Here is a 27,335-nt window from a genome sequence, read left to right as displayed (position 1 = left end):
GAATGTGTAAGTAAGATCGAAAATGTGTCTGAAATCGGAGACATTTCTGTGCCAGGGGAACTGAAGCAAGCAATTGCCATGCACTTAGATGAGCTCGCAAAGTCTCTCGACGGATACTTTCCCACCAGAAAGTCATATCCAGCATGGGTGAGACAGCCGTTCACGTTTAGTGTTGCGACAGCAGATGTCAGTGATGAATACCTCGACGAAATCATTGAACTTCAGCAGAGCCAGGTTCAACAGCAACTTTTCAGAACAACAACGCTCTCAACGTTTTGGTGTCACCAAATCGTAGCGTACCCTCTTATTGCTAAGAAAGCCCTTGAGATACTCATACTGTTTGTTACAACGTATTTTTGCGAGCAATTCTTTTCGAGGATGGTAGACATAAAAACGAAGAAAACAAACATATTTTGTTGCGAAAATGATATAAGAGTAGTACTTTCCAAGGTGAAGCCGCGCATTTCTGAACTTGTCTTTGAAAGGCAACAGCAAAACTCACATTTATTTGCAGTAAACATTCATTGAGTTTTGTTTTTGTGGGGCCCGGCATGGCCAAGCGTGTTAAGGCGTGCGACTCGTAATCTGAGGGTCGCGGGTTCGCATCCCCATCGCACCAAACATGCTCGCCCTTTCAGCTATGGGGGCGTTATAATGTTACGGTCAATCCCACTATTCGTTGGTGAAAGAGTAGCCCAAGAGTTGGCGGTGGGTGGTGATGACTAGCTGCCTTCCCTCTAGTCTTACACTACTAAATTAGAGACGGCTAGCACAGATAGCCCTCGAGTAGCTTTGTGCGAAATTAAAAAAAACAACAAAAACAAACAATTTGTTTTTGTATGAAATTCATGTTTTGTTGGTTTTGTTCTTTGAACACAATGATATTGTGTACAACTTATGCATGGTTCATTTTGTGCACTGATAAAATATCTACTTATGTTTTGAATTTGAAAAAAAATCATATTTTATTTTTCCAATTACGAAAAGTTCAGTGAATGCAAGTACGAAACTTCCGGGATTCAGTACCTCTAACAAGGATAAGAACCACTGTCTCAGATGAACTAATTTCAGCGTAAGTATGAAATTGTAAGTCCACTTAGTAACAGTAGGGTAGAACCCGAATTTTGTGAAGTGTTTATTTGAAAACATAATTCAGTTTTAAGTTTAAGTGACAAAATAAGAATACTAAACACGTTTGATAGGAAAATAAACACAATATTTATTTACAAACAAAAGTGTTATACAATATTGTATAAACACTTATACGATTGCTTATACTGATTCAAAGTGTCGGTTTGTACCTTATATTATCTCGAGACAAAAATCGGTTCAGCTAAACATTAAGATGGCAAGGGTTCGATAATGCTATAAAGATTTTGACCTTTCTCCTGTAATGTACGTGACTGGTCGTTTTTGCTCAGCATTCACTGACTGAAACATGCAGACATCACCTAATTTGCCAGTAAAGGGCATTATAGCTGTTGACCTCTCTAAAAACTTTGGTAAAGTTACAGTAATATATACACAGGTTAAATTTGTATTGTTTGGTTTCAAGAATAGCAAAGACACAAAACCAACTAGAAGACAACTTCAATGGTCTTCTATATCACGTGTATATGCCAAAATTGCATACAAACGGATTAATTTAAAAAATTCAAAATTTTCTACGAAACTAAAGATGATGCGAAAACACGTTATATCTGGATATCACAATTTTCCCCCTCATCTGTGTCTATCGGTCCGGCGTAGCTATGTGGTTAAGGCACTCGAGTCGTTTTCCGAGGGTCGCGGGTTCGAATTCCGGTCGCAACAAACATGCTCTCTTTCCCAGCTCTCTCCATTATAACGTCCCCACGGCTGAAAGGGTGGACATGTTTGGTGACGGTTAATCCCATTATTCGTTGGTAAAAGAGTAGCCCAAGAGTTGGTGGTGGGTGGTGATGACTAGTTGCCTTCCCTCTAGTCTACACTGCTAAATTAGGGACAGCTAGCACAGATAGCCCTCGAGTAGCTTTGTGCGAAATTCCAAAAAAAACAAAACAAACAAAATACAAGCATGTAATAATAATAAAAACACTTACCTAAAAAAATTCGTCTATGAAATACAACTAGAAATGTAATATTTAAAAATAATAATAATATACGTAACATTATGTCTTATGACAAGTATAATTAATTATAATCCTACTTTGCCAGCTTGCAAAAAACATTCATATCGTAATAATTATTGTTGTAACAAGTTGTCAGTCATGAACTACGATAGTGATTCATAATAGAGATTGCAAGGTGGTGCACAAACCCTAATAGTAATAAAATGTTTGGGCAAAAATCACCTTAAACAGTAAAGATTCAGTTCAAACAACACTCTAAAACCTTTAATATTGCTTGCTAAGACTGTACACATATTAAAATTCACAAACAAGAAAATCCGCTTAAAACGGCCTGTTTGTAATAACTGTTATTCTCTTGCCAGCCTGCAAGAAAAACGGCTTGATTTATTTCACTCAAACCTTTTGTAGAATACTAAATAAGGTTCTGTAAAATTCGTAGGTCTGTAAAAAAGTCGGTTTGTTTCTTCTATATTTACATAAGTTGCAAAACATCATAATTCTGATGTAAACAGTATTATCATTACCCATCGAAGATAGCTTTCTTACAGATTCGTGACATTTCTTTCTAAAATCCTAAGTATAAAGTAAAAATAGAAATTGCTAGCCAATAATAGATGAATATCAGATGGTTGTAACATGTAGGTACTCAATGCTTTGTACATTATGCAATCAGCGTCTGTAGGGAACCAACCGTTATATTATGTATGAAATATAGGAGTAAAAGAAAAAATGAGTATATATGACATTAAACTTTTATCACACACATTCGTAGAATAATTATTTTTAAAAATACGAAGGATTGTTTAAAGTGATATTTTAAACATATGTGTTTTATTTGAAAAGGCTTCTTTTCTGCTGGTAAAAGTTTATACGTGCCTACAGGAGTTTGTGTCTCAGTCTAGGCATATACTCATTTCTATGCATAAAATATATATGTGTGTGTGTATGTATGTATGTATAAAATTCAATTACACACAAGCAATAAATGTTCATTATATTCTCTTCAAACAAATCTTCAGTTGTAATTTACATCTCTAATTAATTTGATAAAATAGCCAATAGCTACAGTAAATCCCATTCATTCTGTCTTTCATAGACCCGCTGAAGCTTTTTGATGTTACTGCCTATAGAAACTGCCTTTTTCATGTTCCTACGATGGCGGATCCGGAGTTTGAAGAATTTCGAGTGTCTTCGGATAAAATGCCACAGTATATTAAAGCCACACCTCATTGTTACAGGTTAAATTTAAATGACTATTTTAGTTTTTAATCCATAAAATTCTAAATAATCGTGCTGGATAACAATGTGTATTTTGATTAAGATCGTACAAACAATTAATTAATTGTATCAGTAATACTAGTGACTGAATGAGTTGGACATGGCGTTGACAGAATAACAGTATTAGTATTATTACTACTAATATCAGTGGTATATCATTACTAGTAATGCATCAGAATTATAAATAATTCGAATCATAAGCTTATTATTTAACATAGAAAATCAGTCAGTAACGTTACTGCAGTGAAGAAAATGATACTGGTTTGTTGGTGGATGTTTTTTTTCTATTTGAAGCACTGTTGTGTTGCTAGCAGTACTACTAAATATAATTTTACTTTTAGAATGTACTTGTATATATTGAATACACTTCACAAATGATAAAAGTATAATTATTTTTATTCGCATAGAAATCACCAGTTAGGCTTCACCAAAAAAAAGTTTACGAGATTATCCAGGTACTGAGATAGTTGATAGTTTTTAAAAAGCCTTAGCTCTCTTGGTATATTCTGTAGTTTATAGAACGAGAGGACAAAAGTTCGAGATTTATTTTAAAAAAAGATTAATTTCTAGTTAAGACAGTTATTTTCTCACAGGCTAATGAGTTGCTATTGGCAATATGGAAACAATCACTTTATCAGTTTATGAGAGTTTAAAAGAGTGGGATATATTAATTCATGAAAAATAAGGGAATGTTTATTTTTTTCCTCAACAGCAATGCAAGGATAACTTTGAATATTTAAATGTTCTATTTTTGACCATGTGTTTTTATTTTTATCAGTATCTGATAGTCTAATGGTAACAACTCCCAGTTTAATGAATAAGGTTCTACAACAGTGGAAGTGGTTGTGTTATTATTTCTTCAAGGACTAGCCCAAAATTCAGGCTAAAGCTCAGTTTTTTTACACTTGTTTTTTTTCAGCTGCATGACCAAAGCAGACCTAGGCTAACACCTTAATTTCAGACTAAATTGTGAATATACTAATATTAGTATACTATAATGTAATGCAGAGTTGAGTACTATTGGAATATGGAAGTAGTGATAAAATAATTTTAGTTCAGAACCCAATATGATTTGGTTAGATAGCATACAAGCTCATAAGTTAGAGAAGCATTGCTCTATATACACATCGTTAATTTTTTGATGATTCAGACTAGTTAGGCATTGCAAGAAACTTATTTTTGTAATAATAACAAAGTAAGCCAGAGTACATAGTTTTCAGGGTTTAGTTGTGTTAATTAGGGACACTGGCACTTTTATCAAGTTATATAAATTTAGTTATCTTTGTAATATTTGTTTCTAATCACAGTTTTAGACATGAAGATAATTTACCTTGTATTGGCTAGTAATTGGCAGCAATATACAATAGAGATAAATCAGAAAATTTTCTTCAATTTTTCTTCCTGGATTTCAGTTTTTCTGTAATACTTTTTAATCATTTACTGCCATTTTGAAAATTGTGATGAATATCAAGGTGGTATTTTTACATATGTAAGAGGTACTAAAAATTCTCAAACTCAAGCCATATATCACCATAACTAGTAAGAAATAGGGGAAGTTTCATACTGAAACAATAATAACATCAAGGATGTATTAAAAACCACAAAGTATGCCATACAGTTTTTGTTATAAATAGAGATGCAAATAGAGTTCAGGTCATCCTTATTGTAAAATCTTTAACTCCATAATGTTTCATACCAAATACCTACTGAGTACTGTGATTTTAATTATAACTATTTAGCCTGTTTCAAGTAACAAGTACAAAATGCATTTACCACACAGTATAGTTTTCTAAGTCAACAGTTGTATAAAGTACCATGAAAACGCTGCATCTCTCTCTATGCAGAACGTCTGACAAGGCTTTGGTAGACTCTCTTTAACTCAGTTTTTTGGTGTTTTCTTGTTTTAAAAATTTAACATTTTCAAAATGTTAGGACAAACACTGCAAAACCATGACAGATTTAATTCATTTTAAAAGAAATACAAGGTGACAGAAGATTGGTTAGCCTATCACAATGATGGTAGACATTTTTTGGGTCTCTAATTCTGACATGTATACTTTAAGACTACTTCAATGTAAATACATCATGCTCAAACAAATTTGTGATTGTAAGAGCCCAAATGGTATACTGTGTTATAACCAGTTTGTGATTTTCCATCAGAAATATATGTTTATGCATTGAAAACTTAAATTGGTTAAAACAAAGTGTTTCTTAAAAAAGAAATATGAATGTAACATTTTACAACAATAATATGCTATGCTCAAGTTATGTGAAACACATCATCACAACAGTGAATTTAACAAAAACACTGTAGGTGATAAAAAGGCTGTGGCCAAACAAGGATTGAGCATGTGATTTGAAGGATTGAAATTAAAACTGATGGCCAAACACTTAGTTACTTATAGCATTGATAACAGTTTAACAGCAAATACTCATCTATTATTTAGCCAGGCTATGTTTATAGTTCAACTTGGGGCATGATTGTGGGTAAAACAAAATATGAATATTTGCTATGAACTTCTTATCAATGCTGTAAGTGTATCTGCTAGTTTGGCCACTAATTTTAATTTAATTTCTTTAAGTCACATGATCAGTCCTTTTTTTTTGGCTACACCTTTTTTTCATACCTAAGGTGTTTTTGATTAAATATCATGATGTTTTTGTCAATACACACCAAGAAACCGCAACAAGTAAGAAAATGATATTCGATAGTAACCATCATTAGCTTTAGGATCGCACCCTTATTAGTCAGAACAGACCTCTACAGAACCAGTCAGATTCTTTAAAATATATGGTGGCAGTTTTTCTTTTCTAAAAGTGTTAATAACTAATAGTAATGCCATGGAATCTAGTTTAACATCTTGTCATTATCCACATGCACTTGGTACAGCCATATCAAGAATCATTCTTTACACTAATTGGTTAAGCTAACACCACCTAATGCTGAACACTTTAGTTAAGAGAACTTCATATAATTTAGCAAATTGTACTTGAAAGTAGACAATGAATAATAACCATCCACCTGTATGATACTTCTGAAAACTTGAGGTAAAAATTGCTAATCTAGTTTCTTGGCCTAACCAATACTTGCATATCTGCCCATCATTTCTCTCTGCAGTTTTTCTGATCTAAGCCAGCCAGCCATCTTTAATTAGAATTAGAAACAACTAAATGGTACATTTTTACTCTTAGGTGAAACTGTAGTAGAAATTTCAGACTCATAATTCATACAAATTTTTGCATAGGTATGCACAAACATTTTGGTGAAATTGGAGCAGTTTTTGTTGAATAACTTTGCACATATGTTTATATTTAGACCAAATTTGACACCTCATTATAGGTTGTAAAAATCTATCAGATTTGAAAAATATCCATAAAAGTTAAGTATGTTTTTCTATAAAATACAGATTTCATACTTTAGGTGTGAAGAATGAAAAATGGAACAATGCTGTAAAAATTGAAATTTTGTAAATCTGCATTTCTTAAGATTGCCATGAAATTTGGTTTGTGGGGTAGGAATCCAATAGATCAAATTTACTGAAAATGTGTGATAGATTGGAGTACCACAGTATGAGCTACAGAAAGTGGAAAATCACTAAATTGTTGCCTGATGCACGTGTACCTTGCAGGTTTGTTTAATACACTGTACGAAGTTGATGTAACCATGTGATTAAATGAAGTTTAAACAAACACAGAGGGCCGTATGGACATATTTTCAGTTTTCATTTGAGCAAAATTATAAACAGAAAATGTGGTAATTCAGGCAATTTTTATCTTAGTTCAAGAAAACTTGGTAAAAGAAATTTCTAATTCACAAACTCATTTGGGCAAAAATAGTAGAACCTTCCCATTGAAAAATCCCCATATGCCTGTACTCATAAAAATTGAACAGTACTATAAAATATTCATCATGCAACCTTGGTGCAAAATGATGTAGAAAGTTTTGACAGTATTTATAATCCTTCCGTTGTTCTCAGGCGAATTCGGTATAGACTAGACAATGGGATAAGGTTCAACAGTGTCCCTCAATTAGTTATTAATGAAATATTCTTAAGGTTTTGGAAAAAGATCAAAAGATGGTGCTTACATTATTTCAAGTGATTTTCTGCTTCTTTGTGGGACCAATCTACTGTAAGTATCAAATGTATCTCAACTAATAAGTTTAATGCTGAGTGCCCAAGGGACTATAAGATACTTAATAGGTTGGATCATCCTGGGTTGTCTTATTTAAATGTGAATTAAAGTTTCTAATTAGTTTCTAGTTTAACTAGTTTTTACTATTTTTTTTTCTGATTGATGAAAGTTTCCCTTATAATATTCTTTTTTTATATTCTATAAGTGTTAACTTTGAAAACAGTAACTGTGACTTTAGCTATACTCAGTTCTTATTATTTGGGTTGCAGTATCTAAAAGTGTTTATAATATGGGTCCTTATTGCTAAAATTAATTGTCAGAAATGATAATATATGATTTATTGTGATAAAAAAATTGTGTCCAGAAAGTTTGTTGTATGTTACACTACATTTTGACTACCGTAAAAGAAAAAAGTATGATTTCTTGTGATATGAAGTTATAGGATATGGCATTATCGTATGTAAAAAAGCTTGTGATCTGATATGTTGCAATAAGAGGGTATAATGTTGATTGTGGAAAGGGTTATTTGGCTTTGAAATTGTAAGGTATCGTAAACTATTAGATATACACATGTCTAATATGTATAATATAACAGTAGTCAAAGTTATAAATTAACATTTTTATTTTGTTATATTTTTTGGGATACTGAGTGAAATATCAGTCAGTATGAATGGAAGATTATGTATTTTAGCATGCATTTTATCTATAGGCTTTTTTTGTCTTTATTTTCTACCTTTTAATATGTTTTTACAGTGATAGTTACAGTACATGATTTTTAATGTTTTGTCATGGAGGAATGGATTTTTCTAGCATTTTTAGTTTGTGTTTTCAGTTTAAATATATTCCAGCTTTATGAGCTTAAAAAGTTACTCATTTAATTTGAAAGTCCATATTTAAGAAGTGTTAAACCTCCTAAAGAAAACTCATTTTGTGTCTTTATCTAGCTCAAAAATATTTTTACTAGAAATCACATTTGTATACAAACGTAAATCACTACTATCACATATGGCATTAATTTTCCCCAAGGTTTGGTTTAGAACAGTGTAGTACACTGTTTCTTTTTTTTTTGTTTGTTTGTTTTTAGTTTTATGATTTATTCTATTTTCATTTTGTTTTCAGTTCATAATTTGAAAAGTGTGAAATGCCCAACAGTGTTACCATAGTTTATCTGTCTTCTATACTGGCTTTTTGAAACCAGTGGTAAGTTACTTATTTTTAGAAAGAAAAAATATTTAAATTTCTTTGTGCTAAAATATATTTTCATGTACTTAGTTTTGGTAAGCAAGTATTCACATAATCATGTATTAGTTTGGTCTAGCAAAAACAAAATCTGACTAGTACGTTTTGGAGATAATGTCCATTTGATATGAAATAAAATAATGTATGATTAATTTTGCCTCTTTTGTATAATAATTTTTTTAATTTTCTTTAAGTACTAGCTTACTAGATTGTATGTTCTCAAACTATGAACTTCCAACAATGAAGAGGATAATGGATTTATAAAACTATTAATCCTTTATTGTTAAGCTTTAAAACTCTATAAACCACATTTATCCTAGCAGGTGTTAAATTAGCAAGACAATAGCTCAAATTTTTCTAAATGAATAATCTATTAAAGGAAAGAGATGTTTTCTCATGAATTCAGTAGATTACAAAAAAAAAAAGTGTCAGGTTTTGTTTTTGTTGGTTTCCAGTACAGTGGAACCCTTCTAAAGCAGCTACCTTTGGGACTGAGACAAACTGGCCTGATTAGAGGGGTCCACTGTACATAATTAGGGATTATGTAAACAAGAAAACGGACTGTGATTGAATGACCGCTTTCAATGGGTGACCAAATCTGAGGAGTGGCCTCTCATAGTGGTTCCACTGTATATTACAAATTCTTAAGATAATTTAACAAATATAAGTAAATACATTAATAGATTAACATTTTTAGTGCATGTCAACACATAAAATTTGTTCATGGACAGTTGCATTAAGGTTAGGCCTAAGATTACTCATCTTTCTCTCACGACTTATAATTTTGTTAACCATGGTCATTGAAACAATGAATTAATAATAATAATAAAAAAAATGATGAAATAAATACTTTGGTATTGTGTTACTTAGGTGTTGGGGTGCATTACATTATGACTTGACTGTTTAGGCCAAGTAAATAACCACTATTCTAGTTATCTTTCCTTTGTTTGTGATCTGACATGGCTTAATAACTGCAGGTCATGGGTTTGAATCTTGTCACTGAGCATGCTGGTCCTTAAAGTAGTGGGAAAAAATTATAATGTAACAGTCAGTCTTACTTTATGTTTGTAAAAGAATAGCCTAAGAGTTGGCAGTGAGTGGTGTTGTCAAGCTGCTTTTCCTCTTGTCTGTTACTACTCGCTAAGGAATAACTCGCTTAGGTAGCCCTCAAGTATCCATGTGTGAAATTAAAAACAACAACAACAATTTTCTGGATTCTAGAATGTCTCTTGTTGAAATAAAGCAATGTTAACCTTTGTATAAAACTTGTGTAAAGCATCGTCTTGGCTATCATAAACTAGCTATTTTTCTTTAAACACATTAATTCAGAAATTGTCACATACTGAAAATTGAAGCAACATAGCTTGGAAGGTTCACTTTTTGTTTGCTCATTTTATTGTTTTGATATGCATGTAATTGGTGTCAGTCACACATAATTTTCACCAGAATGTTCTACCCTGTTATGAACCTTTTATTACAAAACAAAAACATCAAGATGAGAAGCATTCCACTACATTTTTGACACAATACTTCTTAAGAGCCAGGAAATTTTTAGAAACTTTTAAGAAATGAATTTTAAGCATGTGCAATTTTCTAAATAAGGGTTATATTTTGAAGCTAATTCATTGATATATGCCAAAACATGTAAAGTGTAGGAGACAGTGTTTCAGTCTCATCAGGTGTTTACTGAGTTTAATTTTGTTTATTAAGTTATTGGTATTTTATTGTACTTTTGAGACTAGAAACTGTCTTATTTTTAGAATTGTGTATTAAATAATCATTGCTTCAAAATAATCATGAGTTTTTTAAACATTAATTTGTAGCTTACTGTAAGTTTTAAATGTTTTAAAAAACAAGGTGCTCACTGATTTTTCTTTGACTTGTGAAAATTTCTTAGTTCCACATGTTTGTACACATCATAGCAATAAAACAAACTATACTTGAGTTAATGAGTTGAGTACCTTTGACATAGGATATGGCAAATATGATAAAGCTGATGTATGTTTTGTGATAAAATATCTTTTGGCCTCTATTTCTGAAGTATTTGTGACAGTAAGTTTCTCTAGTTATCTGCCATTTTGAAACTTGTAAACTCTGAGGTATTTTTGAAAATAATCATTTTCTAAACCTCGAACTACCAATGCTATGCTCAAACCCATCACTTTTGTGAATAGTGAAATGTTTAACATGAGGGCTGTATCTATGAAGAATATTTTGTTTATTTCTGTCACTTTCTAAAAAGAAAGACTTATTAATTTTATATTTTTCCCATTTTAGCTAATCTTCTGTATTTCACATTCTCTTTTACAATAAAGAATTGTCTACAATTTGCATATCACTAATTTCATCCTTTATTTTGATTTTTGTAATGATTTTTTTCATTTCATTGTGACATCAGCTAACTGTAAGAAATTAAAACCGTATTTATAAGGCAACATGCTAAAAAAATATCAACATAAACATGTGTGTAACAGCTACTGTAGAATTTAGGCTGTATTTTACATTAGATATATTAAGTTTTCTATGTATTGAAACATTTGCAAATTTCATATCATGATATTGTATATCCCATCTAAATCTCTCCAGTAAATTGTTGTGAAATTTTAATTTTGAGAGAGCTAGACATTTTATATTATCAGTATTAGATGTTAAGATGAAAAATTAGGCTTAAGCTTTGCTTGTCATATACACATTAAGCCTGTCAGATCATTTGTCATAAAATCCTTGCTGTCAATATTTTTATCATGTGGAAACATTTCATTATTGAAATGTCCATTGTTGCTCTTTAACTACTGTCTCACACAATGTTTGAAGCACTTATTTTGTTGGCATGGTAATATGGAAACACTTCATTGTTGAAAACTTTTATTGCAGCATTGTAATTTCAATTCATATTTGAAGCATTGATTTCCACAATAACTTTTGAAAATTGTATTACCTTCACTGTGTTTTGTAAAAATATGTTACTGTTTCACTTCATGTTTGAAGCAATGATTTGGTCAGTAATATGTTTAATATTATATTACCTTTAGTGTCGTTTTTAAAATTACATCACTTTTTCACATGGTGTTTGAAGAACTAATCACATAATAACTTTTAAAATATATTTTCTGTAGCAAATATTGTTAAATTGAAAACAATAAACTAATTAAATTTATTGTTAAACATTTTTGTTTTAGCTGACTGGATTTGTTTCAAGTTTAATGTGAAATTATTGTATGTAATTATTTTTTGTGAATATGAAATATTAAGGTATCTTTGAAAAATTGTTATCATGAAGTGTTGTTTATAACTGCATAAATGCTCAACTTCATACATATTTAAAATTGTAACTAATCTCAAATAATTAAGTTTTTTCAAGTAGAGTTTTGTTATTATTCTGTAAGACTAAAAATAGTTTTCTCTGAAGCAATTTTAATAATATACATAAAAATGTGACAACACCTGTTCAGTGCTTTTCTTGGAAGGTGACATTTGGTAGCTCTTGAGTTCAGCATTTGTATTCCACTGATGCTTTGAAAAATCCTTTCAGAATTAATTTGTATGTGTTGACAATGTGGGAAGATATTTAACCATCAAAAAAAAAAGTTTTATATTGTAAAGTTTTTCTTTCAATATTTCAGTTGAAATCATTTGTTTAATAGGATTGCACACGATCTTGAACTGATGTGTGACGGTACACAGCTGGAGTGTTACAGTGGAATGAGCCAAGTGTCTCTGGAACAAACTGACAATAGTCATTTAACCCAATTTGAGGCAAGTAATATGTTAACACTTAATTAATATTTAGTTCTTTATTTTTTAGCTGTTTTGTCTTATTTTTCAAAATATAGGTTTTGATTTGTAATAGAGATTTGAAAGTAAACTAGGTCTTTCTTATTTTAGTATTTTGTTCCACAACAGCTTAAAATTTTAATATGCATTCTTATTTCTGTTATTATTTTCTTTTTTGTGGAAATGCTCATGTAAAAATTCTTAATTAGCAGGATGGTGAACTCAGTGATGCAAAACCACCTTGGCTTCCATCTCCCCCTGGCGACATGCAGCCAAAACAAGAACGAAAACGACGAAAACTACCTGAAATACCCAAAGATAAAAGAAGTATGTTTTAGTAATATTTTAACTTATGGCAATAAATAATTTAACTATTGTTTTCTTCAACATTATTTGAAGGAAACACATAGGTTGCAAATTTATGATTTAAAAAGTATTGTGTTAATAACTGAGCATAATGATATATACATACTATTAGATTAGCACACCAAAAAAAAACCTGGCTTAATGTACTTATTACAATTTCTTTATTTTCAAAACTATAAACATTTAATGGCTAAATGTACATGTAGAACTCCATGATATTTTATCTAATTATCTGAAATATAAGCTGAAGATGTTCTCAAAGGTTTTATAGTAAATAAAACATTAGTTTATTTTTTGATATAAATACAGTATTTATTTAATGGTGTAAATAGAGAACTTCCACCGCATCATTTAATGTAGTTGCTAGCCATAATCCAAGTTTTAATCATGGGAAAACCTGTAATGAAGACAAAACTAATGTCATTATTTACTGTTTTAGTTTAAGAAACCACTAGAAAACTTGTTTAGAGCTCCTTAAAGAAATGTAGATTTGTAAAGTGCAAAACTTAAACCATCTTATAGTGATTTATTTTGTTAGGATTACTTGCAAAATGATGTAAAATTAGCTGGCTGACAAGTTCATTTTTATTAAAATGTGCTCCATCATCCAAACTTTAATTCAAAAACTCTTTCTTTATATTCCATGTATGTAATATTTGATGCCTTAAAGTAGGGTTAACTTGTACTTTTATAACGAGGTCTAGGAGGAAGAAAAAAATTATCAGCTATGCCAGCATCTTTGGCTGAAGAATTGCAAGCTGCAAATAAACATGAGGCTGAGGCTGTTGATGGCCATGAAATAGCTATTGGTCAAGATAACTCTCTTCAAAAAAGACGTCTGATTCATCGGGTTTCTAATAGCATGTTTTTAGAGATTGACAGAACTGATGGTTTGGTCAAACCTTTGTTGAGGTATGTATTGTAGTGAAGTAATTGCAATGTAAATTTTCATTGAGTTTTTTATACTTTAGCTTCAAAGAAAACCATCTTTAATTATTGAGTTCCTTTATTTTTGATGCCTTTAATTCTTTGCAACAAGCTCGTGTATTTTGCAATGCCTTTTAACCACCATGTAAGCATCAGCATTTAAACACTATAATTCTGTGAGCATGCAACATAGCTTCACAAATTGAGCAAGCTTTCAAAAAACATTAAAATTTGGTAGATAAAAAAAAATCAGAATTTTAAATTATTTCTCTAAGAACTATTCTGTAATTATAAGGAGTCAGAGTGCAAAGTTGTTTTCATTTTAAGAATACTTTTCATGTGAAAATTTTTAATTTTTGTCAGCGTAATCATTAAAACCTCCTTAATAAATATCAAACTTGTTTTGTTCTCAGAAAACAATATGATGTGTTGGTTGATAGATTAAGGTTTAAACTTTGACTTTCAATAGTTTATAAATAATCTAGTATAAAATGTCAGAGAGAACCATTGTCAGCTTGTGAAAGAGAAGATGAACAGGTTGGTGTGGGTCTGATTTTGTAGTTTGTGGCTCCATAAAAAGAAAGGGATTGGAGGCTTTAAAAAATTCTGCTTTATCTGAATAATGTCTATATCATAATAATTAATTTAATTTATTTTTCAGATTGTGATTTTTGTAAATATATCCCAATAAAATAAAGAACTTAAATCTTATAAAGTATTAAACTTTAATCTGTTATCTATGTTTAGATACCAAATGTATTCTTGTACATTGTTAATAAAGTAGTTAATTAAATATTGAATGTAACTCTTTAAAAGGTTGTTAAATATGCACTTTGGCCTGCTTGATACAAAAGGGTTTGTTTTGTTTTGGTTTCTTTTGTATGACTTTTATTTCATTGTATTATTTGTAGAGAAACAGAATAGCAAAACATAGTAATTACATAATTGTTTCAATAGTTATTCAATGTTATTTCTTCAGTTGTCACACGAAAGAGAAGGTTTTAACAGAGAATGATTTCAGTCCTGAATTTGATGGACATGGACGTTTTTCTAATGAAATAGACAGTGGAACTTCTACTGCACACACTCCATCTGTTTCACCAGTTGTAAATGGTAGGTAAGACTTGTTAGACTTGGATCTTTCTTCTCATTTTTAGACTGTTGTTGTTTCATTTTGTTACAACTTGTTTGTATGCTATATTTAACAAAGGTAGCTAACTTGCTTGTGGTGGACTACATGCAGATCATATCTGGATATTGTATGGCTTACTATCTGTATGGCCCAGCATGGCCAGGTGGGTTAAGGCATTCGATTCGTAATCTGAGGGTCGCAGGTTCGACTCCCCATTGCATCAAACATGCTCGCCCTTTCATCAAGGGGGTGTTATACAGTTACGACCAATCCCACTATTCATTGGTAAAGAGTATCCCAAGAGTTGATGGTGGGTGGTGATGACTAGCTGCCTTCCCTCTTGTCTTACACTGCTAAATTAGGGATGGCTAGCACAGATAGCCCTTGTGTAGCTTTGTGCAAAATTAAAAAACAAGCATACTATCTGTTAAAACCATAATAAAATTAACAAAAGTTTGTTTCGAATAAGTTATAGTTGATGAAAAATAAGAATCTGTCCACAGTAAAAGTTCCTTGAGTGAAATGAATTATATGCTGCTCACATTTATTAAGTGTTTGAATGTAATATGCTGTTAATGTTGTTATCAGTTATGTACCCAACAAATATGCTAAATGTGAATAAGTGTCTTGTTTGAAGGATCCGTATCTCATTCATCTTCAAGTACACTAAGTTCTACTCCATCTGGAGGTCATTTGCAGCTGCAAGATGCCACTCATCGTGGTTTACAAAAATTTATACCTCGTCATGAAGATGAAATTGAAGTTGAAATAGGTGATCCAGTGTACATACAAAGAGAAGCAGATGATTTATGGTGTGAAGGTACAGTTTTAAACTCATTATGCGCTATTTTAATATTATTTTGCTTTTAATGGTATTACATGCAGCATGTTTATTAATGTAGAGTAAGTAAAGAACAAAATTAAATATGTAAATGTCACAGTATTGAATGTGATAAACATTTTAAACTGAGATATGTATGTATATTTCTGCTTCAATTTTCATTTATAACATAAACATTGTCAGTACTTATTTACACAACCAATTCAGCTTCCTCACTGATAAGCAATTTGATCTTATGTTGGGCTTGCCAATGTGATTGTACCATCTAAAGTATTGTATTTCTGCATTTGTTATGTTTTGTGAGCATTTTAGGAATTCTACAGAAACACACAAGTGAATATTTCATGCAATTATAAACATCTCATGACAAAAAATATATTACTGTGATTAAGAAATTTCTTTTTGGTGTTGTTGAGTAGTTATGGTAATTTGTGAATAGTATGGCACTACTTGAATGTCAGCATGTTGAGGTATTTGAGCTATTGTGTTTTAGTAAGAGAGTACTGGAAATTTGCAAAGAACATTGTTGATTGTCAAGTTTTTTTTATTTCATATCATTTTAAGGAGTTAACTTAAGGACTGGAACCTGTGGGATTTTTCCCAGTGCCTACGTAATTGACATAGACTATTCTGATTTTGACCCAGGTAGGTTTATATTATTTCTGATATAATTAATCAACAACAGTCAAAAATTAGTTGATACTTAATATGTTAAACAGTATTGTTTCCTTGCTGGTTACTTGAAGAACTGAATTCAGTTATGGAGATTTTGCAATTTAGTTATAATAGGTTTTTGCCAGAACTGAGATTGAAATTTAAAAAACTGTGTTTTGTTTGGTACATTAGATGGTGTTAAAACAAGAAAAGAGCGTTACCTGGTGGACTTCCTGGGCTCCTGTGAAGTCTCGTATCATAAAGGAAATCAAGTTCTTTGTAGTGCAGTGAAAAAGGTAGATCTGAGGATGTAGTAATATGGTTTGAAATGCAAACCATATCTCCATCATTTACAGTTTCTTCCTTTCCAGAATGTCTACTCGATAGAAGTTAGCAGTAAAGAAAATATTCTGTTTTCAAAAATTGATTAAATCATTAAAAATATATCAAAATTAGATTCACTAAGATCTTACTTTTATAGTAATGGTTTAACCAAAAAAGGAAAGTCAGATTTTTTCTCTTTAGAATCCTTTATGGCTCATAAGAAGATATCTTGGTAAAATATTTGTATATATCTTTTAGCAGATTCCTCTTTAGCTTGCTACTTTTTATTATCACAAGTAGGAGTTCACAAAAATATTATGTAGTACAAATTAAGCTCTAGAAACTTGTCTTCTGGAAGATGCAACAAAACAAAATCAAATATTTAGATTATGTTTGACATTTAGATTTGCTCATCACATGTGAAAGAAGTTAAGAGGAATAAATATTTATAATGAATGATTGACAGTTTTTTTTATTCTGAATGTTTTTTCCAAGTGTGCTTGTCCAATTTACTATGTGAACTTTAAGAATTATGATGAAGAGCTAATGTCAACTTTACAGAAATGTTGAAAATGAATTGATTATATCATGTAATTAAATATATCATTGAGATGACCTGAGTCAGTGATGTATTTGGCTCTCTTTATATTATACTTAAATTATTTTTAGGTTGCTAGAGCTCGTGCCTCAGAACTTGGAATCCAGACTCCACACTCTTGTATTCTCGAAATCAGTGACCAAGGACTTCGGATGGTGGATCGTAATAGACCATCTGTAAGGAATATACACACATTGAATATTTTCAAATGGCTTTTGCAGGTTGTTTGTTTTGGAGCGGTTGATGTTTTACAAATTGGTTTTTGCATATTTTATATATTTAAGAAATATTTAAAAAAAAAGTTATTTTTTTTTCTCATTGATTGTTTTCTTTAGCCAGGTTACTTTTGTTCTTGTTTTTTTAATTCTTTTAAATTTCATACTTAAAAGATACAACAAAGAGACGTAATTAAAATATGGCAGACCAACCCACTATATCCATCTTTGTATTTAGACATACAGATAAGATTGCAAGTTTCTTAAGTTATTGTAAATTTGTTTGTATATATGTGTGTGTGTATCATACTCTTTTTTTTTTATTCTTTACATAAATTTCTGTCAATTTTTAGTAGAACCTATCGGTTAATGATTTTGATGTAATAATAATATTTGTGTTTTAGGTAAACCACGTGCCAACACATGACTACTTCTTTAACTTAAAGAATGTAACTTTTTGTGGCTATCATCCTGTAGATCATAGGTCAGTATGTATTCAGTATAGCTTTTACTTAAATATTATTGACACAAGTTTTTGTATTGTTTTAACTACTGAACAAATGCATTTCTAATCTTCAAAATAAGAGCTAATGTTAATGCTACCATTTTGTTTTGTAATGACAAGCTTTAAAATTTAACATAACTGAGAAAAAAAACAACAATGGTAAAGTTACATATCTTTACGTACTTTGTAATAGATACTGATAAGTTATAAATGTTGGAAACTGTAATATCTTATAGTTAAGAATAAACCCTTAAAAATATGTAAGGTGCCCTCAGTAAGCCTGGAAATCTCATTCTAAATGTTGTTTTTAAACATACCAAATAATTTTGTCAGAGATGTCAACATGATTTTTATATTTAACTTGTGTTTACAATAATAAAATGTACATTCTAGTTTTCTGTTTGTAAAAGTTAACACTATGTAATATCAGGATAAACTGCAGATTAAAAATTAGATTAAATTAACCTTAAGATCATCAGATAGAATGTGGTGATACTCTTATCCAAAATTAAAATTTAGAACTTAATACCTTTAGATCATAATCAAATAAGAATACTCAATTTAAAATAATATTTTTAAAATCTGGTCTGGTGTTTGGGCACTCTGCTTGCATGATCAAAACAGTGTTGAACACATTCACTGTAATGTAATCATGGTAGAGTTGTAGTGTGACAGCTGACCCCACTACTTGGTGGTGGTAAGTGGGATCAGCTGTTTGCTTTCCCTGATGGCTTCAGTAGCCTTAGTACCTTTATCATAAACAGACTTGTATAAATCTTTCTAAACATTTTGTTTTCACAAAATCAAAGACAAAAGAATGAAAACCTCAGAATGTATTTACTCTGTAACTGACATGACCTGCATACAGATTTATTTCAGTTTCTTTGTATTAATTACTTCTACTATATACTACAGATATTTTGGATTTATTACAAAACATCCTCTATATCAGCGGTTTGCTTGTCATGTATTTATGGGAGAAGAATCTACAAGAGATGTTGCCGAAGCTGTTGGGTGAGTCCTGCCTTTCAGTTAACCTTTTAACCGTGTTTGACTATGAGACGTTGCCTTAAATACTGAATTATTTTCAGGAAAGAAGAGCGTGATAAAACATAACTGACAGCTTATTACTTTTCATGTATTCTTCAGGTCCTGAAGTTTTATTTTATCTGGATGACTGATTATATTATTCAGAACACTATGTAATGCTTCAAACTTTGCTCTTTCTTTCTAGTATATTATATGTATGTAACCTAATAACTGTAAAGTTAACACTCTCCACCATACAGTGACTTTTTCATCAAATTTTAAGTTTGGTTTTTCTTCTTATTGTGAATGAATGGGATTCTATCTTTTTCATGATATTTGATATATTCAGGTTTAAAGACATGATTATACATTCTGAAAAAGAAAATCAAAACTTTTGGACAAAGCCAGAAATGCCAGTTATTTAGTAAATTATTTTAATTTGAAATGTAGAAAGAAAAGTGAAAAAACCTCATGTTTATTAATCATGTTTTTTCAGACGAGCTTTCCATCGATTTTATCACAAGTTTATTGAAATGGCCTATCCTATAGAAGATATTTATTTAGAATGAGAAGACTTTTCTGCTGTTCTCCATATAGTTTACTTGTCAAGAGTCAAGAAACGTCACAAGTATTATATTGAGATTTGTGAATGACTGTACAGTGTTTTGCTTAACATTATTAACTTGAGAAAATGTTCCAAAGAATTTCTAGGTGTTACTTTAAAACCTTCAAAACCCATGTGAGTGTTCTGTTTGGTATGAAGATGTGTGCAAGGTTTGTTAAAAGTAGCCTGAACTGTGAATAAATAGAATTTCATTCTAACATTTAAGTATTACATATACATTAACATTTAAATTATCTGAAAAATCTGTGTAAAAGAGAATCTTAGAATTATTAGTTTTTTTGCATAGTTAAAGAGAGAACTTTCAAATTTTCTGTGGGGGGAAAAAAGAAGAAAATTGAGAATACAATCCCTGTAACTAATTGAAAATAGTAATAAATTACAATGTAAAGCTCTGGATCTTCATGTTTTGTAAGCACACTAGGAATGGGACATGTATAAGTTTTGATCACATTTTTGACATCTGCTTGTGATTTCTGGTGAAGTTCAGTATTTTCGGATCGGATATTATTTGAGGTTATACATATTTAAAACGTATAGCAGGTGTGATGTATCACTTCATTATAATATGGTATCAGATTAGTCACTTCATTGTTTAACCTGCAGGTTGCAGTATTGAAACTCGGTGTTGAACATTTTCACCTTTCCAACCATGTGGGCATTTAAAAGTGATGGTCACTCCCACTACTCATTGGTAAAGAATAACCTAAGTGACACTACTAATAAGTTGCCTTTGCTGCTGTTGGCAGTTCAAAATTAGGGACAGTGACAGAGAGCCTAAGTAACTTTTCCATAAACAAAAACAGTTATGATTGTTTCTTGAAAGCGTGATGTTGATGCACAGTTTCACACGTGTGAGTAGCCATTGTATGTATTTTAAGGGTATGTGGCAGTGTAAGACATTGCGTTATGCCCCTATGCAGTCTCATGCTGAGAATGTTGTTTGGATTGTCCTTCTCATTACAAGTAAAATAACAGTCTGTAACATGAAGTGTGAGACGTAGGTGGACATAATATTTATTGAAACTATGTGATGACTATCTGTATCCTGACTTCCAAGAGTTCCCACTCTCTAACCCTATTCCTGTCATGTGCTAAAGCACCTGAGTATTGTATGTGATGCACAACTATATTTGATATGCAGTGATGCTTCTGAAGGTGGCAGTAGAAACTGGTTGAGATTAGAAGAGACTTCACAAGAGAATCACGTGGTTTTGAGAATATCTATTCAGTAGCGTACTAAGCTCATCATCTGGCAATCTCTTTAATGTAAACAAGTTTATCTGTAATTTTTATTTGAAAAAACAAACAAAAGAAATGTAAGGCATTGAAATGGGGCCACTGAGTGGTAAACAGACCAATTTACAGCTGTGTATCATATATGATACTGAGGACTTATAGTTGATGAAACTCTTTCAAAGATACTATAATGATATGCTCATACCTTGTTAGGTAAGTAGTCAAATAATTTACCCATTAAATGATCCAAAATAATTGTACCAGGGAGAATACTGTTATTGTTGGAAACTAGTTGAAGGCACCAATTGGTTACATGTGGTACAATATCAGTTATGTATGGTATATGTCCAAGTAGTATATTGTTTTTATATCTGTGAGGTGATTCATTGATGAAAATACTTTCAACTTCATCTCAAGTTTAATATCCAAGTGGATATTTGTCCTATTCCTAGTGAGCACTCACAGGTATTCAAAAATAGATAGGTTATTTTATTTTTATTATAATTTTGTATTTATATCAACAGATTCCACCACAACAAAGAAGAGAGTTAACTTGTGACATGTGTTTAAATGTTAAGTAAAAAACATTTTGCACGTACAGTCTTGTCTTTACATACATACGTGAACAGTTTGTTGTTTGTAAGATTTAATCCTTTATTAAGTTTTTCTTGTTTTATAAGAATAATATTATTTATCATATTCTGATTTGAATCAAAACATGATGAGGATTTTATTTTTAACAAAGAACAGATACGATAACCTGTTACATTGATTTGTTTATAGTAGATCTAATCTTAAAATTAACAGTTACTTGTTTTGCTGTTTTTTTGTGATTCTCATGTGCAGTTTAACTCTCAAAGGTAAGTCTTCTATCTGAAATTTAACTGACTCCACTTCCCTTTGCAAAGAAGTGTGATCGAATACTTTGTCTAGAATCTGTCAACTAAACAAAAAACTGTATAAAGCATGTAAAAATTGTTTATGATCACCTTTCTCTGTCTTTATCAACATTTTGAAATGGTAAATCATGTTAGAATACTAAGTCTCATTTCTGTGTTTTGAATAAATTATTTTAAAAATTTTCTTTAATTTGAAGTACAGCTTGCATACAGTTGAGTTGCAGCTATATACAGTAAGCTATCCTATAATTTAGATAAGTGAAAAGCAGATGAATTGGTGCAAAAATGGAAGGAAAGCCTTATGAACAAAGATGCCTTTAAGAACACAGTGCTGCACTGTCTATTGTAAACTGACCTAGTTTTATATTTCTAAGACTAAATTATTTGAAAATAATATTGTTTTGAACTTTGATGTAATATGCTTTTGTATTTCCTTGTTTTTCAAAATGAGATTTGATAGGGTACAGTATTTTAATGATTGAATGTGTTTTAAGAATGCTATATTTATTCACTGTAGCTCATATGAACCTTATGTATAAATGACTGATACCAGTTACATTTGTAGCTGTATTCAGGCAGTTGACATGAAAACCATTATTTTGAGAGACAGGGAGAAATCAGACATTGGGGTGTTTTGTTATGTAGATACAAAACATTGTTACAATGTGCATTTGATTTTTCTTTTAAGCTTTTAGAGATGTTGAAACTTTAATCCATTTGCAAACATTTTAAAAATTACATTTTAAGATCTTGTATTATTAAAAAAAATGTTCAGTTGTGCATATTTTGTTGTTTATTATTTATGTGGGAAGATTACAAGCTAGGTATTATGTGTCACATTGCCAGCTGTTATAGTTAATAGTATGTGTAAATATTTATTTAAGCTAATTTAGTGGAAGTATTAGAAGATAAATATTTGTAATTGTTCATAGTTTGAATGCTAATGTAGTACAACAACAAGCATTTATGTGTATATATATATATCTATGTATGTATTTGTTAAATTTCAATACTAGAGCTATGTGAACAAAGTTAATCCTTGTAGATTATTTCAGAGCAGAAGACAACATAAAGTAAATACAACCAAATTTTGTACCATAACATAACACATTAACCACCTGAATATAATACTGGAATTTATTAATAAAATTAATCTCTTAAATATGTTGTTAGTTTCTTCAAATACAACTAAGTAGATTTAATGATAAAAAAATTAAAGCTGTTAAGCCTGTGTAAAAGTTGGTGTTTCAAAATAATCTAATCTCAAATGTTTGAAGAAAAAAAATATTTAATTTCATGTGGTGTATATTTAAAATTAATGTTATTATAATTATAGCTGAGTGAGAAATCTTGCAATTTGCAAAGAAAAATATTAAATGTGCATTTTGTTTATAGTTTTACCTAACAGTAAAGTTTTTTTTGTGTATTAGAATAAGTAGTAGTCAATATATAATTATAAGTATATAACTAGGAAATGGTACACAATGGGATTCACTAAAATAAAAAAATTATATTTTATAATCTAGGGAGAGAGTATTCTCAAAGATAGATAATCTTCCTTCAGGGTCACATAAAGTGATTGTTTATAACTCAGAACTAACTTTGTTACTACCAAGGAGGAATAATATTGATGTAATGAGTATTAGTTGTTAACAAAGGATAAGTGAGTGAGGTGTAGCATGGGATGTAGGAGGCAGAGTTTTGAGTGTGGTCAATTTAGTGTTAACCAGAAAAGCTGAAGAACAATATTTACAAAGTATCAATAAATGGACCTTTTAATGCCTGGTAGGATCTGCATGCTGCAGCTAAGATCCATAGATTCAATACTTAGAATGTTGGTGTGAAGGGAAATCGAAGAACTCTAAGAAAACCCACTTTCACTGGGCAGGACCATATGTTGGTTTGCCCGTTGTCCGGCTACGAGAAGAAGAGGGGAAGCAATGAGAGCTACGTTGTAGGTGGTTGAGAATCTGTGAGAAGGCTTAAAAAGAATAGTTGTGTTGTTCTATTTAAAGTAGATTGTTTTTATCATGGATAAGATTATAGGAAGCTAAATATTTCTTCCATAAATGTGAGATAAACACTATATTTGTAGAGAATCACAGATGTCTTATATCTGTAAAGATTGTGACTTATTTTTCTGAGGTGTGATATTGTTGCTAGTAATTTGTATCATTATTTAACGGGGAATGCCAGGTAAGACTACTGTTTAAGGTCATGCCTAGACATGTTTCTGAAGTGGATGGTAGAATCGTATATGGTGAGCTTTACATATTTTTATGTTTTTGAATTTTTTTATTCAGGTTCCTGTGGAATGTAATAGCTTGTATTTTTGTCAGCTTAAGTATTATACGCCATTTATTGCACCATGAGAATTTTGTTTAATAGTTTCTGTAATTTATTATCAACAAATGTCAGGTCTCTAGAGGTGGTGCACATTGTCTGTGTACCATGATGAGAGTGTAAGGGGTGTTTCTGGCTGAGGAAGGTTATTGACAAGTAAGGTGTATTGAAGAGGGCTAAGGACTGAACCATGAGGTACTCTGATGTTAAAGGTGAATGGTTGATATCAAGTGTTATTAATTTTTGCTATGGCTCTTCAATTTTTAACAAAATTGGCTATCCATTTAGTACAAGTTATGAGGATTTTAACTTTATTAGTTATATTTGAAGGTTGTTATGCCATGTGATATTAAGCACTTTTTGAACAACTAGGAAAATAGCTATTGTGGCTTGGTGTTCATTAAATCCATTAAAGGTAGATTCTGTTAGCTTGACAAGGTGATCTGCTATTTTTCTGCTCTTTCTTCTAATACCCATAATAATCTAGTAGTATTATATTTTCTTTAAGTTTCTATATGCAATTTAATGTAATTGGTCTTAAATCACTGGGATTTTTAGAGTTATTTACAAGCTTTGGGAAGTATCCTGAGAAAAAAAAAGTTAGGTTGAATAAGGTATTTAAATATTCTAGTATGCTAGGAGAGTCATACTTGAGAATTATGTTTGGTATTATGTCTTCAAAGAGGGTGTTAATTTTTAGAGTTTATATGTGCATTTCTAATTTCTGGTATTGTAATTGAAGTGGAAATGTTTTGTGCTGATTATGTTTGTAGTATTGGTTGGGACATTAATGGAAAAAAGTTAATTGTTAATTTTTATAAAGTGGTTGAGATTGATATTAGAAGCAGTGAAAATGTGAAGGAAATAATTGGCAAATAGGTTGGGTTTTTTGACTATCTATAGAAGCTGTTGCATTTTTGTTGTGGCTATTTCTGAAATCTTTAGATTCTTGATGCATATTTTTGAATGTTTTCCAGAATGATGCCAATTTGAATTACAAGTCACCAGGTGTTTACAGAAATTATTGAAGTTCCCTTTTTACTGAGTTTTTATGAGCCTTCCACTTCATTTTTTGCTTTGTTTATAATACGTTTTAGTGTGTGGTGTCTAGTTGTTATGATTTCTCGTTATAGGCATTTTATAGTTACTATCAGTCTGTGAATTTCAGGTGTGAAGGTCTATGAATTTGGTGGCACTTTATAGTTTTTGTATGGAATGGTTTCTTTAATAGCAATAGTAATTTCTGATTACTGTGGTTCTACTTTCTCCTTAATGTTTGCTGAGGTTTTAAGTTTGGGAAGTTTATTGTGGAGTGAGTTGTTGGACTTGGGCTTACATCACTCTGCTGTAATCTTGAATTTTTCTGTATCTTTTCACTCAGGGTGACTTATCCTGCTGCTTTATTTAATCTCAAAAAATATAGGGTTGTGGTCACCACCAATATTTTTGTGTGCGTTGAAGTTGTTTACTAAATCTGTTATTATTTATGAACAACTATGGTGTGTGTTGGTTGAGGAATTATTGTTAATTTCTGTTAAATTATGAGTGCGGGTGAAGTGTTCGATTTTTCTACTTCATTTTTTGGTCATTTATTTCAAGAGGGATTCCTCAAATGACAGCTGGTGTTGATGGGAATATGTAGCTTGATTAGCTGATCTTCAAAACATTAGCAGTCTGTAGTTTGAACAAGTGGCAGTAATGTTTTGGAGTTCAGCATTTGATGATTATGCCCACTTTAGACAGTCAACAGGAAAGAAATAGACAGCAGAGTTTGGTTGAAACTTGAGATTGTCTGATAGTTTGGGGAATGTCCTCCACAACTATGGTTAGTGGCATGTGAGTGGAAGGCTCTAGCAATGGATTTGATGTGTCTTTGTCACTGGTTACTTGTGAGTTATTGGCTGGCATGATTTTTTGTTTGGGCATTGTTTTCCTCTTGTTACATGATACAAAAGTGGGAATTGAAGCAGTGATAATGTGTCAGAGGAAGAGATTAGTTGGTCATCAGTAGTTTTATTTCAGCAACCAGAAACACTTCCATATTGAATTGACCATAAAGGTTAATTTTCATTTGTTTAAATTATTAATAATCCATCATCAAAATATTAATGAGATGCATGGCAGAGCCCAGGAAAAGATTAATTTTCAGTCTGAAATTGTAGTTGTTATGAGTATATTGACTCTGTATGATACTCTTTGAACATTTTCCTCTAAAACACACATGAAATTAAAACAAATTTTAGTGATATATTGCATTCATAAGAGATCAAGAAATTTTTAGGATTTCTGTTTTAAGCTTTCTCATATTCCATAAAACCTTAATTTTTTGAAAGAGTTGAAAAAGATTGTTAAAAGTTTGAAATGTATGTATATTATAAAGTGAGCATTAACATGTTGGACTGTTTCTTGTTGTCCTTTTTTAATGAAATTTATTGTTATTTGCATTGAATGAAAGATGTAAGTTTATTGGAGATGGTTGTTTTGTGTTTTTTATTCTGCAATCAATGCCATACATATTTCTTATATTTCAATTTGTATATACAGACATTCTAAACAATCTTTCATTTCTGGTTTAAACATGTTTCTATTTGAAAGCTGCATAGAATGAGATTGTATGTAAATCATAATACATATAATACCTTATCAGCTTTTGTCCTTTAAAGTGTGACAGCCAATCCCACTATTCGTTGGTAAAAGAGTACCCCAAGATTTGGCATTGGGTGCTTCTGACCAGTTGCTTTCTATCAAGTCAGTGGGTCAAAGTTATGGATAGCATCAGATAGCCTCAGTAGCTTTGCCATAAACAAATCTATCAGCTTCTCGTGTATGAAGTTATATTTAGAGTTGTTTAATAAACAGTATGTGAAATAATAAAACTGGTAAGTCAAAGTTTGTGAAAATTGCTTTAAGTACTTTCCTTATTATTGTCGTCTTCTAGTGTTTCATAATGTATGTATTTACATAACCACTACAGTGTTTTCTGAAAGTTTGCAAAGAAGTTCACACAATTAGAATATGATGAATTCTCTTTTAAGGCATTACCTTTAATTTTATATTAGTCAGTTTTCTTAAAAGCAAACAGTACTTAAAAAGAAACAGTAGTTT

The 27,335-nt window shown here is 30.9% G+C and overlaps 1 protein-coding gene across 4 annotated transcripts; it reads left to right on the top strand.

Annotated features, from left to right (window-relative positions):
* Positions 1-3,248: 3,248 nt before the first annotated feature.
* Positions 3,249-26,701, top strand: Aplip1 (JNK-interacting protein Aplip1). Of its 4 annotated transcripts, none has more exons than XM_076473124.1 (13): positions 3,249-3,349; positions 8,643-8,723; positions 12,407-12,518; positions 12,749-12,863; positions 13,601-13,814; positions 14,809-14,942; positions 15,599-15,781; positions 16,367-16,447; positions 16,649-16,752; positions 17,450-17,554; positions 17,998-18,077; positions 19,014-19,112; positions 19,624-26,701. In XM_076473124.1, the coding sequence occupies exons 3-13, from the start codon at positions 12,429-12,431 to the stop codon at positions 19,694-19,696; spliced, it is 1,278 nt and encodes a 425-aa protein (XP_076329239.1). In that variant the 5' UTR covers positions 3,249-3,349; positions 8,643-8,723; positions 12,407-12,428; the 3' UTR covers positions 19,697-26,701. The 4 variants fall into 4 exon arrangements, with proteins under 4 accessions (XP_076329239.1, XP_076329238.1, XP_076329237.1 ...); XM_076473125.1 differs by lacking the exon at positions 3,249-3,349 and adding an exon at positions 3,618-3,650; XM_076473123.1 differs by lacking the exon at positions 8,643-8,723 and having other exon boundaries at positions 3,267-3,349; positions 13,607-13,814.
* Positions 26,702-27,335: the final 634 nt, after the last annotated feature.

The sequence above is a fragment of the Tachypleus tridentatus genome, chromosome 12, assembly GCF_004210375.1.
Source record: "Tachypleus tridentatus isolate NWPU-2018 chromosome 12, ASM421037v1, whole genome shotgun sequence".
NCBI classification, from domain to species: domain Eukaryota; kingdom Metazoa; phylum Arthropoda; class Merostomata; order Xiphosura; family Limulidae; genus Tachypleus; species Tachypleus tridentatus.
Note: the sequence above shows the minus strand (reverse complement) of the source record. Positions and strands in the feature narration are given on the sequence as shown.

What these genes read in the sequence shown, in the direction of transcription:
- Aplip1 (XM_076473122.1), top strand. Translation starts at nt 3,267, where the DNA reads ATGGCGGATCCGGAGTTTGAAGAATTTCGAGTGTCTTCGGATAAAATG. An exon ending in CTATTCTGATTTTGACCCAG is followed by an intron (nt 16,448 to 16,648) that starts GTAGGTTTATAT and finishes TTGGTACATTAG; the next exon opens with ATGGTGTTAAAACAAGAAAA. An exon ending in GATGTTGCCGAAGCTGTTGG is followed by an intron (nt 19,113 to 19,623) that starts GTGAGTCCTGCC and finishes ATGTTTTTTCAG; the next exon opens with ACGAGCTTTCCATCGATTTT.